The following is a 19,080-nucleotide window of genomic DNA, read 5'->3' as shown; positions in this document are numbered from 1 at the left end:
CACCACGAGTCCGTGATGGAGCACCATGATCCTCCCACGCGTTGCGCTAATGTGACAGACAATCATCTCATCAGCGACCAAGTACCGATAATTACGTTTCTCGTTCTCCCCTGCCGTGGCGTCGCTGGTACCTGCGTCACACATAGCTCCTACAATAAGTTCGCCTCTTTTCGTATCTTTCTGCTTAACAAATTTTTAACGACACTTGACTTCCCGTCGAGTTAAGTCGATATAATGAATTAACGATGTCGGAATTGAGAAACCTAATTTCTTTTCGCCGTAGATTAATTATTTTCTATTCCATTATTCGTGTTCGTACAATTGTAAGATACACCGACGGCTCCTTTTTTTTTATCATCCCACATTAGTAAATGTGCGTGTAATTCAGTATCCCACATTTCCAGCGAATATTAAAATTGAGCCTTAAGAGTCGATCAAGATTTACAGCTATTTGTTAATTTGCGAAGGAGAGTCTTCGATGTGTCTTACCAATCTACGCTATAGAATGTGAGTGGTGACACGTGCTTCGACATGTATAGAGTACAAAAAAAAAGACTTGATAGAATCTCTCGCTTCTGACGTCATAATTCGATGTAACTATAGCGAAGTGCCGCGAGTGAAAAAAAAACCGAGGAGTTGTCAGGCGTCATAATGAATTCCCGACGGACAAATCGCTTGAAAATGTGAGCGACGCGCGTAAGTGGATCATAGAGGGGCTCATTATTTCGCGCCCTCCAATCGAGAGCGTCCGTCGCGATCGGGATCGAACGAGACTCGCGCGAGAGTCCGAGGAGTCGCGACGTCTCCGGTGTTGCTTCGCGGGAGAAGCTGTTGTTACTCGAGTTTCATAATAATTATAAAGTGAAACTAGAGCACATGCTAATTACTAGTGATAAGAAGGCGGGTATTAGAAAGCGCCGCGTAACGATACGTCGTCGTCCGGCTAATTAACGTCGCACACTTTCCTACCCGACGTGGGCGTAAAGTTATTTAAAACAAAATCCTTTTTGCACTTAAGCCATTTGCGTGTGCATTGGTGCTGCAATCCCGCAAAATGATACGTTCTTCAGTCGCGAACAGTTTCCTCCAGTTCATCGAAGTGATGTACGAGAATATTGTAGACACGTGATTCCGCCGATCAAGGCCGAACTAGATGCGTAAGAGGAAGGAAAGGGTTTTTTCCAGCGATTATTCCGAGGCGTGTACAGCAGTAATTATTCAAAGGAAGTTAGCATTCCCCATTGTTCTCGTTAACCGCGGCCGGTCTTTAAGGCGGGTCGCTCTTTTTCATGCCCCCCTCCACGCGGTTTATAGAGTCAAGCACCTCGTTAAATGTAGATTATCCCGTATCTCAGAGCGGCTCGCAATTAAGGAAAGCCTAGTGGGTGTGTGCGCGCACTGCACGCACCTCTCCGGTGGAAGATACAGATGTTTATCCCTAAGCCAATTTAGAGGCAGCCCCTTTAACTTATTTAGATCGGCCGCACGAGATATCGGAAGCGCGCGATTATTTGCGCGATTCTCGAAGAATTTTCTTCGTGAGAAAATGCGTCGGGGGAAAAAAAAACGCGAGAATTCGCAAAAAAGACGTGTCTCGCGCATCGATCCGATGACGCGTTGGTATTAAAAAATCACATTAACGCGCACGTGTCGTAATGACACCCGTTATCGATGTAATGTATATTACAATACAAATGGTGTATCACAATGCCGTACGCATCGCACGTTTGAACATGCGCGCTCAATGCCGACGCGGAGCGTGTTAATGCAAAGCGTATTAGATAAAGATAATGTTTTCAATGCCAACATTTTAGCGGCAGAGGACTATAATTTGTGCTACAACATATCGCGTGCAGGAATACGTAAGCTGAAATGTGAAAAAGATATATCCATCGATACGATAATCGCGCGAGAATATAATAGCGAGTCCAGTCGAATCTCGTTGTTGCACCTACTTGCATAACGAGCTTACGACATAATCGCCACAATGTTACGCAAGAGAAACTCGTAGCAATAAATCGCCGATTATAAGAATATGCACAGACCAATTTTCCTCCAAAGTATCTAAACGGCGAGAAATTCTTCTCGTTGAAATCCAGAGTCTCGAAAAACTGCCATAAAATTGGCGACTATAAAAAGTAAATTATTTTAAAGCGCCGATATTAACGCGGGAATATTTCTTTTGTATTATTTTATAAAAATTTATTACGTAAAGATTAAGTATTCGAATAAATCGGAGACAGCGGCAATGTTAGCGATTGCAATATGCGGGCGAAGAGTCCGCTGTTGCAATCGCTGATGCGAATCGAAGTGTGCAGGGGACTAGATTACTCGTATAATGATATATACGTTCTATTAATTTGTTCGAAACTTACCAAGATATCGGACTGATCGAGCTTGCCGATGAGGTTGGTAAAGGAGTTGCTGTCAATAAAGAGCCAGATGCCAACAGTCAACGCCGCTCCTCCGGCGATCTGCAAAATGCAAACTTTAGTGTTACGTCTTCGTTATGCTTCATGGACTTCAAGGCTGACCCGAAGGAGGCAGCCCGACGCTCTGCTCAGTGTTGCGAAGCACCGGCTTGAATTTTCTCTCCTACTTTTCAATGGATTTCTTTTTTTAAGGCTCCTGAATTCCGCGCAGTAATTCTACATTCTGATGTTGGAAAGAAGAATTTATTTTTTCTTAAACAGCGACAATAGAAAGACAGAGCCATAAACGATTGAATTTATACGCGAAACAAGACATTTAGAATTTAATTTAAGATATGTGCAAGCATATTTGGTTCATTTTTCAAATTTAAAGAAAATTCGAGAGAAATATCAATTTTTTTTTCTTCAACTGTAGTTAAGAGAAGTTTGGGCAGGTGAAAAAATATATATTTCAAAAATATAGCTAGAAGATATTTAAGAAAAAATTTATGTCGCGTTTCCCCGCTTCTGATAATCAATATGCAATGAGAAAGCAGGAGCCATAAGTTTCAAATTGTTATGGCTTCATAAATATAGACAGCGTTTGATGCACGTTGACACGAACTTTTCTCACTTAAAATGATCCCAGAAATTCCCCGAAGCGCCAGTAAGATTGCGTGAATAATTCGGTGTACCGTAGACACACCGAGAAGCGGGAGCTCGAGAGGAACCGCACTTACGCGAAAACGGTTAGTTGCGACGTTGATAAATCACCAGCCATGCGATCGCGGCGTCTCACGAAAGGTGTACGCAAGGAATGCACGAACTACGGTTTAAGTTACTGTTATGAAGATTTGTATACTTACGAAGAATACGAAGTTGAAGAAGCAGAGAAAGTACTTGGCGCACTGCGACATACAGCTCATCTTGAGTGCGAGTTTCTTAGCTGTGTCTGCAAATTAATTACATGTACAGTTAATTATATGCACACTGATATTATACTGATATTACATATATTAGCGTAACTAAAAGTGAATCTCTCGAGAAAGTAGAATGCCCGGATCAACTTTTATTTATAGATTCTTTCACTACCTGGCGTCTGTTTCTTTTCAACGCGAATGTCAATGAATTGCGAACAATTAAAATTGAAGAAGTTTTCAGAAATCAAGCTTGAAAATTTCAAACAGAAATTAACAGATAACAGACTTTTCTCAGTATTTTCATCGAGGTAAATATTATTGTGTATTATTTATGCAGAAAGACTAAGCTTCGATTTAAAGCTGATTTTATGACAGACAGATGCCCGACGACTAACTAATTAGTGTGGGCGAGTGCACAAACATGGACGTATCGCACAATGTGGGCGGGAAACAAAGAGGAGAGAATTGTCCGAATTAGACCAGGCAGCTTGTTGCCAATCAGTCTCAAGGATGCTCTTTTTCTCGTGAACATTGACGCTCAAATTAAAGCGATTCGGGTAAATAGAGATCACGTCCTTGACTGTACGATAATAATAACAAGCGTAGCCGTCTTAGCTCAAAAGGAGGATTGTCTTCTCAAAATTCTTTTCAAATTTCTCTCTGCAACGCTGAATTTTCACGATTTTTAGATGTCAGAATCATTCTTGCTTTTCGTGTAACAGCGCGCACAAGACAGAGTCTGATGTAAAGGTTTTTTTCGCCATAATTGCTATTTATTTACATATAATCATGATGCCTTTGCATTAGCGAGAAAGTTAAATTAACCACTAACAACTTAGTTGTAACATAGCTGACATGATTCATCAAGTCGAGATGCTCGAGCAAGGTAAGTTGATTAGACGCACATAAGTGTTGTAGACATGCAGCTAATCTGAATTCAAAGGATTCCTCTTGAACATTGAAGAGAGACGCTTCTCGGATAAAATATAAAAATAATTAACTACGATTATATTTTAAACAGTGTAAAATCGCTATACTACGCATTAATGTAGAAAGTACAGTTTTATAAAATTGGAATGCTAATGTCGTACGAAAAACATTGCGTGATAATGATAAATTATCAGCGGCACATTTAATGCCCAGAAAAAATGTCTTTTTATCAGATTAATCTAACACATGTGACAGAAAATCAATTGTAATTTTGTCGCTCAGCATTGTGATGTGCCGCGATATCAAGTCTCTACTTTACTAAAATATTTGACATTGAGAATTGAAAATGTGACGTGAGACGATGATGTCCTAGATATTTTCTCATTTCGCAATGTGTTATGTGCAGGATGTCCCTCGCTACAGGCACATCCGCTGAATTATCAACTCTACAGTCAATTTTCGGCCCTCCTTCGGCGAAAATATCGAGGAAGGCTGCATCATTAATCATAACTTTCCAATTTCCGACATTACGGGCGCACCTTTGTAAAAATGTAAACTTTAAACCAATTAAACTTTAAACTCGAGTGTTTTATCAAAGGAAAGTCCACTTTAATTTAATTCCGAGAAAGCAATTTTATCGATTTGTCGTTTAAATTAATTCTCGAACGCTTTGTTTTCATTTCGCATGGTGTCAAGATCTACGCGAGTCGAATGAGGATCGGCAACGCGGAAAGGACCGCGGGAGGGGGGGGGGGGAAGGGGGATACGCGATCAAGCGACCCAATATCGAATATCCGGAGTACGGTTCTCGTTACTACACGAGAACTCTGTTCATCTCCTCCCCCCGTCGCCTCGCGGTCGCCTCGGCGCAGCGGCGGTATCGACTGCAGCAGGCTGCTGCTGCTGCTGCTGCTGGACCATCGAGAAACCGATACACCCCGCGTAGTTTCCGCGACCTCGCGATCCTCGGCGCGACAAACATGGTACGCTCCGCAGGCTCGTTTCACCGCGGCTGTTAGCGGATCTGCCGATCCGCCGGACATATCTTGTTAAAAAAAAAAAAAAGAAAACATTGCAGACTAATATTTTATTTGCACGACAAATTTTGCCGAACGTGCCCCGTTCGTTTGACCCGCCCGATCGAGAATTTTTCCGGAGAAAAATTCGCGACCTCGACTCTCCGACTCGTGTTTGATTGAAAAATCAGGCTAACGCGAGGGAGGAAACGCCGGGATAATGAGAACGCGCGCGGAGCTCGAGCGCCCTGCGGGTCGCAGCTCCCATTCCTGGGAATCGATGACGGCCAGGGCGAACCGTCCGGAGCGAGTCCCGACACGGGGAACGAGTCAACGACACGCGGAAAATTGGATCGGCCGATAGCGCGAGATGCTGGGGGTTCCAGGTCAGTAGGTCGACGTGCTGCGCCGCACCGCGCGGGATCGAGCTTGGCTTTTTCCCCGTTTCTCCCGACTCGGAGCGGCGCAAAAACTTGCCTTCGCATCAATGGTGCAGCGGCGCGAACCATTTTCTTCTTCTATTTACGACGATTCGCTTATAAGGCGGTCGGCTCGTAATGCTCGCGCTGGATAATGACGCCCGGAGGCGAGTGGAATCGCGCGGAGTCTTTCCCACGCGCGAAACAAATCGGTTTTTCTCTCCCATTGATTTTTCGCAAGTTATTAATTAACCGCTCTTTATCGCGCGTACGGAAAATTGAATCGACCGAAATGTCCGGGATTTGGGACACGCGCGTCCCAAGGCGATCTCCGTCTCTCTTTCTCTCTCTTTCTCTCTCTCTCTCTCTCTCTCTCTCTCTCTCTCTCTCTCTCTCTCTCTCTCTCCCTTTTTCCACAATGCGGAAAGTAGGGCGTGCCGCATAAATCCTGGCGAAAACTTGGCGATCTACTGAAGTGTGCGAACTCTATTTGAGAAAAGTAATGCGTCATATACAGCGTGTCTCTCACTAGGCGTATTTCCCTTGCAAATTCTCTTTGATCAATTTTCAGCCGACTTTTCTTCTGCGAGGATATGTCGAGGAAGATTACATCATTTATCGCAACTCTCCAATTTTCATTTATTTTAGAGAATCACCGCTTGAAATTTATTTCTTTTAAATCTCAAGCTAAAGTTATAGCTCAAGACCACTTGAGATTCATTAAAGAAAGCGATATATATTTTATAATTTTTTTATTTCTTTAAAATTATTACTAATTTGCAGAAAATTCTGCATTTCGAACCGTTTACGAGCTCAAAAGCCATCTCTGTACTTTTACAGAGAAAAAATCAACTCAAAATAGGTCAAAGAATTTGGTGCAAAAGAAAACGCGCCCCAGTGAGAGAATATTCTATGTGATGCGCGCGATCCAAGAGAGTTTCATTTTCTAAGACCTTAGAAATCCCAGAACCGAGTATTCCAAAATTTTCATGACTTAGAATTTCAAACAGCCGAGGCATCCGGAAACCAGAAACATTTGATAAGAGTCCAAAAATGATCCGCGTATTCACTATCGTTTTTTTCCGGATCGTTTAACATTTAGACTGCCATGTATCATCACTGGCGGATATCGAATTTTGCGACAACTCGTGTGTACTAAATTTAATACTTAATCCAATGCGGTTTTCAATCGACGATGCATTTCATACAGAACTTGCCGTAATATTTGCGATTCAGAATTGCGAACGATTAATTTTCGCGCATTACCACGCGATACGCTGAAACGATTTGGCAATTCAAATGTCGACGAGATTTCACACGTTTTTCCTTTTTTCCATAGTTGAAAGTGTAAGCAATGAATCTAGGACACCTTGTATCGCGAGATAATCGTCGCCTCCGCGCACAATAGACACGCGATGCACCGTGAATTGAATACCGTGAATGTCTCGCTCCGCACTCGCGAATTGCGTCGCGAGATTTCAAGGCAAACCGATTCCACCTGTGCATACTAATACGACCGTGGCGTTGCGGATACTATATACTACAATTATTGTCGCGTGCAGCACGTCTGCGCGATCGCGGGTACCAGAAAAACCGAGCTTTTCAATAATGCTTCTCGGCGAAATCAGCCTTGTCTCTTCGCGAACGCAAGCGGAGGAAACGCGCGCTCATTCCAAACGTGTCGATACAAATTCCGACTGAATTCCATCGCCCCGAATGCAATAGTGAATTCACACGAGCAACAAAGCTACAGGTAACACATTGCTATTTATTACATTTTTCTCTTCGTTAATATCTTTAGCCCATTTATTGACTGTATTCCAATTTTTCAAATATATTTCCTGTATCACACAATATAAAATTATAATTAAAATCCTATCTCGCGAATTATAGATCGCTTAAAGTGCATTAGAAATTGATTTCTAATTTTTTCTTTATTACGATTTTAATGTGAAAATGTCACTTGAACATATAAATTGTATATAAATAATTAATTCGCCCATTTTCTACTTCAGTTTTTTTTTAATGATACGATTTACATTTCTACATCGATTTTTGGCTCAATTTAAATTCCGGCCAAGTTAAATGTTTATACATTTGTTCTGTGGGAAATCGAAGATACAAATTGTTATTCCGGATGACAAGGGGAGCAAGGGTCGAAACGTCGTTTAGCATTCTGTAACTGTACGACCTTCGAATAAAGTTTCTTCTTCCGCACGAACAATTGCGTAAGAATAGCTCTCGTATTAGCTTATTCTACTTTATCTTTAGCGAATTTACATGATTTGTTTTTTGGTGGATTGTGAAGAAGCAATCATCTATGTGGAGAAAAGGAAATCGCATACCAGAATCAATTTTTTCTATAAAAATTTATCATTCGCGTTGGACAATGAGAAACAAAATCAATTAATGTTTATCATAAATTTTGCACAGTTTTTTGAGATTTGTGCTTTTCAAAATATAATAAATACGAGAAGGCATCGTTAGCAGAATTATACAGGTATCAAATATAATTTCTAGTTGACTCTTTTCGCGGTTATCTTTTCGACCTCTTGAATCAAGTATCACGCCCTGGGTTTTTAACTGAGCAACGGTACTCGTTGCACGATACGTATATGCGTTCATTCACGTGTTTCTGACTTCAAAAGTCTGTCCGACGACTTCCTAACGCGCACTTTCACCGACAACGAATGCAATCGCTCGCGCTCGGCCTTTAAACTCAATAAAAATCGCGTGATCGCTCGATTATAGGTGTAATTTACGTAAGCAATCGTTTTCTTATATAGAGCTAATAAGTAACATCTGGAACCAGAATAAATGAAACGTCTATTTAAGTCAATGCTATGCAATTTAACTAAACGCATAAACGCAAGACTGATAGAAGTGAAAAATTAGTCATTTCAATCTAGAATTGCAACGCAGCAAAATTATTTAATTTGTTGCGATCTACTTTATTACTGCGAAATCAAAATCTGCTTAATTGTTTCTGAGACTTCTAAAAATTATAATAATTCTATTACAAAATCTTTTTAATTTATACTAGATGATATTTGTTAAAATTCATTTCTTTAAAATTTTTAAATAATGTAATTAAGTACTTGAAATTTTAAAGAAATGAATTTTAACAAATATCATCGAGCAATTGCAAATATCTCTCAAAGTCGATCTCTCAAATGGAGATTGTTATTTGTATAAAATTAAATCATCAATGTACTTTAATTTCATAAAAATAACAATCTCCATTTAAGAGATCGACTTTGAAAGATATTCACAATTGCTCGATAATATCTGTTAAAATTAATTTCTCTAAAATTTTTAAATAATGTACGTATAAATAATAACAAAAAGATAGCAGATAATTTCAGCATTAATAATTTTGTGCTTTGACTTATGTATATTTTTTTTTACATTGCCTGGATAGCTTAATACCGAGCTAATAATTATAATTTGATACTCTATTTACTATTTTAATGTTGAAACCGTTTTAATATTAAGCTATCCAGCCAATAATAATAATAATAATAATAGACAGCTTGAGAAAATGTAAACAAGAGTGGATATGCGAAGCTAAATAGTGCGCGCGAAGCGCGCGCCTGTGTTGTTCTAGTAATTTATAAAATGCAAATTTAATCCTACGAAAAAAATTGATATAAACCTAAAAACGAAATAAATATTTAAAAAGGAATTAAATTTAATCAATTAATTTTCCATTGTTTTTGATGTTATTAAATTTTATTCTTTAAAAAAGGAATTAAATTTAATAAGATCGAAAACAATGGAAAAGGATGAAGAATTGAGTTATTAAATTTCCGTTTCATATACACCTCTATTAATTAATTTTCTTAATTTTCTTAATCTTCTTTCGTAACTCGAAATAAAAATAGAAATAGATCGTTGCGTCAGAGACAGCAATAACAGTATTGAAATGAAAAGAAAATATTTGACGTCGATTCATTCATCAAACTTAATTTCGGCTGCGAAAGGTTAACGCGCTGCTCCTTTTCTCGCGTGACGAATGCGAAAACGGAGGTACACAGGCTCGATCAAGAAATTCTCACGAATATTACGATACCCAGCGAAGGGTGTGTAGGAGGTAAGAGAGTGCTGTTACAACGCGCGGCCTGCTCTCACGACACAATGACGGCGAATCATCGCAGCGTGCAATCAACACACGTACTACACGATATCGTGCACACGGCTTGGCTCGCCATGCGTACGGTAAACTTCACGTAATGCGTCTTCGTGAATCGACAATGTAAGTCGGTTCTTTGTTCCCGGCCCTTTCAGACCCGATGAACATTCATAATGCATACTTCTATCAAAATCGTTTAAATCCAATTTCAGCCATTACAAAGCCTTTCAGATATTGTTTCCTTCAACGTACATGCTTATATATGTCGATCTTTTCATTAAAAATGTAGCGAATTTCACATCAAAATGTTATAAAAATGTTAAAAACATTTTCTACTTATAATTATTACACACGGACATATATTACGGCAATATCAGCGACAGAGAGCCAAGAGTGTTCCAAAAATTAGCAGCCTGTTTCATTCTACAGAACTACGTCTGATGGCAATCTAAATTCTCCGCGTATCTCGGACACATCTAAATTTTAGATTTCCATTCCATATTCCATCGCGTGTGTGTCCCAGTGAAAGATAAGTATCAGTCAACGTAGTGGAAAATATCCCCGCTTATTGCTATCCACGAGCGTATCGCATTTACTTTCATGTGTTCGCAATTATATCTTTCCGCTATAATTGGTCGCGTTTCGTATAATCGTCGATCCGAAAATACGAGCGAAACATTTGGAAGAAGGGTCGAACGAACGAACGAATAAACGGGATACTCCGGCTGCTCGGTATAATAGCTTCCTGATTATTCCACGAGGCGCTCACTTGATTTCCGTCGTGCGCGAGCTGTAGTGCGAATCGCTTCATAAGCTGATTAAGCAGACAGATTGCAAAAATACCCTCTTCTTCGAAGCGCGAATAATGCAGGAGAAATTGTGAAACCTAAGGGGATACTTTTATTTTTAACATCTCCTTTCTAATTTTAAATACCGTCTGTAAATATCGCGAATATCTATTTGTAGAAATGAGAAAGAAAAATTTATAATTTTTTGAAATAGTGTCACGAAGCTGCCTTCGCTGCAGTTATATTGAATTGTGACGTCAGAAAGAGAGTTCGCGACTCTTCTTTTTTTATACTATACGTCGGAATAACTAAGTATTTTCAGCAAGCCAGCACTTAAGCGTTCGATAATATAGATCGGTAACAGATAAAATTCTTTTTACAGTTGGAAAGAAATAACACGCCAATGTAACGAGAGGCACAGCTTTGACAATAAAAATAAATTTGGAATGCAAATTTCGAGTTCGGCAACTTTTCGCACGATCAATCGCGAACGGGCTCTTATTAGTTCCATTTAACACACGCTGGCTGAATATCCGAGAGCCTTTGAGCGAGATTAATTAAAATTTATTCCGCCTAAGTGGCACAATCTCCCCTACTTTAGCGTCTCCGCTCATAATTTCGCCGCGTTTGCCTACCTAGCGTAATTGTCACCCGCGGGAAATCGTCATATTTTCTTCCTCGTCGCGCCGACACGGAAATTTGACGCGACGTTGTTCTTTGTTTCACGCGACGCTGCGCTGTGGGACGTCGCGCGTGTGGACGCGAAAGCTCCTTCAGAAATCAGATAACAAGAATGCAACGCCAAGAGAGCAGATGCATCCCGGCGTGTAAGCAGGTGCAACGGGAGCGGCGTAACAAGAAGAAAAAAAGAAGAAGAGGTGTATTAAAAAGGCTCGAAGCAGTCTCGGTGGTCGGAATGTGGTTTTTATGCGAATACGACGAAGGGAAAAAGAGAGAGAGAGAGAGAGAGAGAGAGATAGAGAAAGAGAGATGAGTGCCCGAAGAAACAGGTAGGCACGACAGCATTGTCGCAATCCCCGTTTCTCTTCCGTTTCGTTCTCGTGTTTTCATACATTCTTAGCTAATTGCGCGAAAATCCAATAAAATAAATCAACAAATTTCGTCATTCGCCATTCGTCACATTCATCGTCCCTTTCGAAAGATTTAAAATTCAGATCGAGGATTCCACCAAGCGTAAACGGAACACTGAAACTGGTTGCGTACGAGAAATTTTTTTTTCTACGCGAGAAGCTTCACAAATTGCTGGTTTAACGGGACTCATTTAGTAGACCTTTCCGTTCAGCCATTCAGACATACACCTGTCGTATCGACGACGCTCCGTCATTTTCCCCACGTTTTTCTTCGCGTTTTTCAGCAAAAAAAATAATACTTTCATACGTTCTACCGCCAGAATAATAAAATAACGCTTCTGGGGAAAATTAATGAAATTGAAGTGCGGTTTCAGAGATATTCGATTTATATGCTATATATAACAGTGAAAATAGTTTCGAAAATTGAAATGAGAAAAAAAACAATAAAAATACAAAAAAGTCTCACCGATCATTTAAATTTTATAACTGAGATGCCCCAAAACTACCGAATATTCGCTTAATATTCATTTAAGATTCTCTCAATGAAACCTCGCTTACATCGTCTTCGTTGTCGTAAAATTGAGAAGCGTTTTAACGACACATTTCATTTCTGTATTCGCTGCAAGAAAAATATAGACGATTACGCCGAAAAAGCCTTGGGATTCCACAACGGCGTTCCTAACGTTATATTGATTCTTTCCACCTTTTTCCTCAAAAAACAAAGTTCACCCGCGCCAGACCAAATATAATTTCCACCAGAAATTTCTGGTTTACTTATCAAAGCTTTGAGCACTCGGTGCTTAAGAGTCGATTATTTTCTAACCAAAAATAGAACTTCCGAGATGTAAATCGAGTAATAAGTTTCAGCCGCTTTTGTTAAGCCTCAAACCTCGCGTCTGCAAAATTAAAACAAATTCTGTTTAAGTAAAATCTATTTAAAATTAATTACAGGATATAGTTTTTTGTTACAATTAACTCGTTTTCTATTTGCTTATAATTCGAAACTTATTGACATCTCGCCATTTTCAGTGAACAAAATTGGCCGAACAATTATCGTTAAAAGAACACGCAAAACTTTCAAAATAGCTTGAATATTTCAATTATAAAATTGAAAATTGTTGGCAAAACTCTTTAAATTCTGCATTTAATTCACCGCTGTCTGTATAATCAACCATTTCCTTCACTAGCTTAGCGAAATTATTATGCAAATGAGCGAAGAACCTTGTGGTGTGAGAAAAGAGCGAGGAAAAAAAACGAACTAAAAATAAACGTGCGAGGACGAAGGGGGGCTTTAATAGAACCACACGTTCGATTCGGACTGAAACGTTAAGTGTTTTGTAAAAACAGCATTGTGGCAACTTTGATACGTAATCGAGCGTTAGAAGCGTAGGAGTGAAAAAGGAAAAAAGACGCGACAGACGAGTACACGGTCAATGGACAATGCCACAAAGAAAAGCGACTTATGTAGTGGGTTGCGTTACCATAACGACCATAACGATGGCCATTGCCCCCGAGTGCATTATGGTCTCACCCCCGCGCGCAGCAAGGGTGATTCGAATTGTGAAACTTCTATTAGGGCTGGCCTCTATATATGCCACATTATAGAAGGGTACGAGCAAACTTATATAATGTGTGTTATGTCACGCCGCCGCAACACCCATACACACCATACGCTATAAACTTTTTCCAAGACTTGGAACTTATTCAATATAGTTTAAACTTGTTTAATATATAAAACTTCTCGAGTATTCAAATCTGTAGAATCTATAAAGAAACAAATAAATTTATTAATAACAGCGCGTTCATTCCTTAATTGATTGTAATTTTGGTAATAAAAGTTACGTTATATTTTAATATCAGTCAAATATGACATTCCCGCGATACAGATTTCTGCAGAGATAATTTCGTATTAAAAGTAGACAAATGAATATAGTCGGCATTCCTTACTAAACGTATTCCTTTCAACCACTTTGCTTCTTTGTCCGATCTTGAATCGAGTTTTTTTTTATGTCGGATATCCGTTTTTATGAGTTATTGAAAAGCAAGAGCTTTGGAAACTAAGAGATACCTCAGACAAACAACTAGAGAAACTCATATCGTTCAGCTGATTTCAAATACACCACTCCGATAGAACTCTAATTGAAGGCACATTACAAAAGAGTTATTTTTACGCCCGTAATTGTTTCTCGCAATCGCGAGAGAGACACGTTCGCTGGTGATACAAACCAAAACAACATTTATTTACGACCGAGAGTTGTAATTACCAACAACCGAGAGTTTCATAATAGACTTTTTACAACAACAAGCAACAATAAATAATGCAATTTCGGATATACGTCGCGTGGACGATCACGTTAAATAGAAACAATTCGAACAATTTCGCAGATATTGGAAAGTTTAGCCTTATCTACGTGCTAATTTCACGTCCAACGCGAAAATGTCGACTAAATATAAACCCGATAAATGTTCAAATACGTGTGACGCCCTTTGGATGGAATAATAGAGGAAGTAAAAAATGAAGAACGGGGTGGCGTCGCGCGCGGCACGGAAAGCCGCGGGCTGAGGCGCTAACCGATCGATATAATCGATTTGATCGCGATAAAATAGATTTCCGGGCGGCGGAGGCGATCGTAATTGAATTATCTCGGACTCCGAGGCTTCCCCTCGAATATGTCCGCGCCAGGATATATTGACAGGTGTTTGTCAATCGGGCCGAATACAGTCGTTGCGGTGCGCGCGCGATGTATAATTGAAACTGTTTTGACACGAGGACACACGGGTGGTAATCCGGCGGCCACGGCTTGGATTGCGTCAGAATGGACCGTTTCCGTTCCGCTAATAACCGCTAATAACGGGTCTTGACCCCTCGCGAGCGTATATGCGTTCGGCCATTGTGGCCACTTGAATAATTATCGCGGAAGACGTCGCGATAACGCGAAGAAATGCGTGCACAGGTGTCCCACAATTCGTGACACTCAGGATTAATGGTACACTCTCTAATGGATTTGGAGTTGACTTTTCCTCGGCGAGGACGTCGAGGACGTCGAGGGCATCGATAATTGCCCGGCGATAAGCGATGAACAAACGAGTCGCACGCAAACCGTGCTTCAGAAGGACAAACACACAAGAGAACTATATTCCTCACCTAATTACAAGCGGATTTTAATGGAACTTTATGTTTGACGAAACTTATTCAAATAAATGATAATCAACCTCGCTGAGAAAAAAAAAGAATTCTAAAATGTTCGGATAATCTTTCGTTAAAATGAAGGCCTCGGACGCTCTGTATATTTTCACTATCTATTCTTTCCTCGCTAAACTCTGTATATAAGAGAATGTTATTAACAATTCTTTTTATGCCACGTTTATCGCGACTGCAAGACGTAGTTACACAGGATGTTAACATTAGAACCGTCGACCGTGGCTCATATCCATTCGCTCGTAAAAACATTTCATTATCTTTTATTAGACTTTATAATTGAGAGAAAGAGTGATTTCGGTTCTGAGCGACGGTGCAATAAAAATTAAGCGAAAATAAAAGAAAAATCTGCGCTCTATCCATTTATGATATTTTACACGCGTGTTAGGTAAATCAAGACGGGCGGAAAGAAACACTCATCGGCATAAAAATATTCTGGCGGTTCTAGTAGTTTAATCGTCGAACGATCGCGCGCGGTTTTACACCAGGCATTATTTTCGTTGGTATAACGCTTATCTTGTATCTCTCGAATACGTCAACTTCTGTGTTCGTTCGTCGAGCATGAAATTACAGCGCTTGAGCGGCGATCAAATAGGCTACGCATTCCATCGATATAAGCAAGATATGAAACAAAAAAGCCAGGTAACATATTTTTCGTGCGTGCCACCGAGAAGTGCGGTCGAAATATTTAGATTATGTAAATAATTCGCAAGCTCCGAAATATTACGCAACAGCATCCGCGCTCCGGCTCTTAAAGACTCCTCCCGGTCCCTCGTTGTAGTCATTTTGCGTTATGACGTCAGAAGCGGGAAATTGTGTCAAATTTTTTTCCCGCCACGTCGAAATAAATTAGTCCCTTCGCATGTCACCATTCACATTCGAGAGATATACATATGGTTTGGATTCATAAAATATATCTTCTTAAACTCTATTTTCACGATTTGCGGATTAATAAGTGATTGCAAATTTTGGACAATTGTCGTAAAGTTAATCGAAAATTTACGACATATATAGATATGTTGTCAATTTGTACCGTCAAACGCGAATAAAAACACACGATAAAAAAAAAACTAATATATTTCGATGTGTGAGAACAAAATTCACATCTTTCTTTCGTCGACGTCGTAATTCAACGTGGCTGCAGTGAGGAAGCAGGAGAGCCTTAATAACCTGTTTCTGTCACTGAATATCTGAGAGCCATCGTCACTAATATGTTTGGGTGACATGTGTCACACACACACACACACACACACACACACCCACTTCAGGATTAAAAGTCTGACCCTAAATATCACTTATCCGAGCATACATAAAGAACTTCGGTGGCCCTCGAGCGAGAAATATTAGATTATTAGCGATAATCACATCTGTGTGACCGTGATTCGTAAAGCAACGCGATGATTTATCCCTTCGGAGGCGATTCGACCTACATAAGCTGCGAAGGAAAGCCGCGCAGAAATTTTGCGCAGACACTACGCAGCTATATAGGGTATCCTGCCATTAACGGAAAATCTCTCTCATGGCTGGAGATTTCTGAGAAATAATTTGGAACCGATTTGTTCTCCGTGGAAAGTGCTTGGGAAAATGATCATTTCTTGCAATTCTCCAATCTTTGACATTGCATTTTGTTAATAATGAGCCTTAAATTTTCTAAAGTCTAATTGAAATTCATTGAAAGGCACGATTTCATTTCGTTATTTGCATTTCTGAAACTCCCGTGTTTAAAAAACTGATTTTCATCCGTTAATTGCTCGAAATTTATTAGCGCCTTGTCAGAAGCCTGCTCTTTAGAGATTCTCATTAACGACAAGACTCTATATTGCGCCTTTGCGACGATTACGGTCACGGCCGTAATTTAATTATATCTATTCCGGGTTATGATGTTTCCACTTGCAGCTGAGGACGCGTGTGTTTACGTTTCGTCAGCGCGCGAAAGCGGGTTTAACTTGGGAATGAGAACCCGTGCGAGTCATTCCCATTCGCTACAGCGGGGGATCCTGGGCAGATCCACTTCTATCCACTTGCTCTCGCAACATTGACGACTAATATGTAATGGCATTGCCAATGCGCATATAAATGTAATTTTATGCGAAAATTTTGATAACCTGATTCCTTTATTAGAAAAATGATTTTATGCAAAGCTACGAATAATGAATAAAATTTGTCTTTTTTTCTAATTAAACGTTAAATTCGAATTTCTGCAAAAATAAAGTCTAATCGAGAGCAATTTAAAAAATTACTTTTGCGTGTATATTTTTCGTGCATTTTTAAAAATATTTCAAAGCTAATAGTTGTTATGAATTTTTTATGTATCTCAAACGAAAAAACATTATACATATATCAATTATATTATTTGCAATCAACAGAACTAATGTTAAAAATTTATAGGATAATTAAAAACAAAATGAGTTTGCACAATACCATTTTCCTCCTCTATTATGGTCACTTTGATTCACTTGCTATCCTCGCAATAAGGTAATTACTTGATTAATTGCAATGCGTCAGCTATTAATTAGCTTCCCCACAAGTAGACTCGCCAAGACAACACGAGTTTGCAATCGCGGTTTGCTCCGGGTAGCAGGAAGTCGACAAGACGAGCGAGAAAAATGCAAGTCGCCTCTCTCGTCGATCTATATATAAATATATATATATATATATATATATATATATATATATATATATATATACATATATATCGTTCTTCGACACACGCACCAACGGTCGCCAAGTCGAGTACATTTATGTCACCGTCTACAGGTAGTAACAGCAACAAGTGGTGCGAGGTATTAATTGCTCGTATAAGCCATTGCTCGAGGAGTTGCTGTGATTGTGCGGAAGTATCAATTTCAGCGCGGAGGGAGACTTCATTCGCGAAACACATGTACGATACGCAATCCGTGTTGCTAGCCCGCGACCTTCACGGCGCTCGGAGAGACGCCGAATCAAAACATTTCGATGTAACATTGTCGCCTATCACTTGACAACACTTGTAATATTTGGAATTGTGAATTTTGCGAGCAAAAATTTCCCACCAAATCGTCCCGCGGGAGAAGAAGCAATGATAATACGCGAGTCCCATCGAATAATATGTAATTATCGAGAGTGACAAGCTGAACGCAGCGCTCTATCGACGCGCGCTTCCAAAGATGCCGCGCCAACGTATTTCTCTCGAAAATGCCATCCCGTGGTTGCCACGGAGCTAATCGGGGTGAGCCCAAAGAGGGGCGCCGGAAGGTGGATGCATCCTTCGTCGTGAGAAAGCTCGAGCCACCATCCTTCCCTCCCGCGCCCTTCCATCTGCTCGCTCGCATCCCCCCCGCACCATCTTTCTCTCATGCTCCTCTCATCTTTTCGACTTACCCGTTCGAAACGCTCGATCCCCGGCAGCTGATGTTGAAGGCAAGGTCGCAACCCTGTTGCACTAGATACACGATCGGCGAAGCTGTGCACACAAAATAACACCACCGGACAAGAGCGAGAAGTACCGCGTTACGACAACTCGTTCATCAGTGATTCGCGACCGCGTTTACAACTGAACGTCATTCGCGCCGCGTCTCGAGGAGCACCGTCCCGCCGTACGATCACGAAACAACTACGCTCACTTGGCGCCGTTTGCCGCGCGTCTGCGAACAGTCGCGCTACGCGGCGCAGTTCACGGCGCAGCGCAGCGCGAAAGGGCCGCCGCGCAACGCGGCGACAAGTGTACCGCCCTACTGCGAGCCAATCGCAAATCTGATTAGTAGCACGAACGGACATGCGCGAAATAATGATATCGTTTACTGGCAGTGTCAAAAAATAAATGTACGTAATTTTAATTCTGAAATGTAGATGGCGATATTATAGAAAGCAAATAATGGTAGGTTTATACAGCATCCCATGTAATCGATATCCAATCAAAAAAATGCATTTTCTAGGAATTTTAGCAACCATATTTTTGGCCTTAAGACCAACGTTCGCGATGCTAGAAATCGGTCCAAGATCTCGATCCGAGAAATGTATGACCAATCAACTTGCAGTTTTTATGGAAAAACGGCAATTTTATTGGCTATATGTTTCTCGGATCAAAATCTTGGATCAATTTCTAGCATCGTGGACATTGGTCTTTAGAAAACAATTCTTCTTATTGGGTATCGAGTGCGTCGGATGACAAAAATCATGTGAAACATTCATAATT

At 40.2% G+C, this 19,080-nt stretch overlaps 1 protein-coding gene across 4 annotated transcripts in view; it reads right to left on the bottom strand.

Moving 5' to 3' along the window:
• The window catches only part of Tsp66E (Tetraspanin 66E), a 32,420-nt gene extending 13,819 nt beyond the window's left edge, over window positions 1–18,601 (bottom strand). For 2 of the 4 annotated variants that reach the window (XM_067353734.1, XM_067353736.1), the window contains exons 1-3: window positions 18,267–18,599; window positions 3,278–3,363; window positions 2,376–2,474 (exon numbers count right to left, since the gene is read on the bottom strand). In XM_067353734.1, coding sequence (XP_067209835.1) covers window positions 2,376–2,474; window positions 3,278–3,337 — 159 coding nt within the window. In that variant the 5' untranslated portion in view covers window positions 3,338–3,363; window positions 18,267–18,599. Of the gene's footprint in view, window positions 1–2,375; window positions 2,475–3,277; window positions 3,364–18,266 lie in introns of all 4 variants that reach the window. The other 2 variants (XM_012376480.2, XM_067353735.1) reach the window with 2 other exon arrangements.
• Window positions 18,602–19,080: the final 479 nt, after the last annotated feature.

The sequence above is a fragment of the Linepithema humile genome, chromosome 4, assembly GCF_040581485.1.
Source record: "Linepithema humile isolate Giens D197 chromosome 4, Lhum_UNIL_v1.0, whole genome shotgun sequence".
Lineage (NCBI taxonomy): Eukaryota > Metazoa > Arthropoda > Insecta > Hymenoptera > Formicidae > Linepithema > Linepithema humile.
This window is presented reverse-complemented; position numbering and strand designations above follow the sequence as displayed.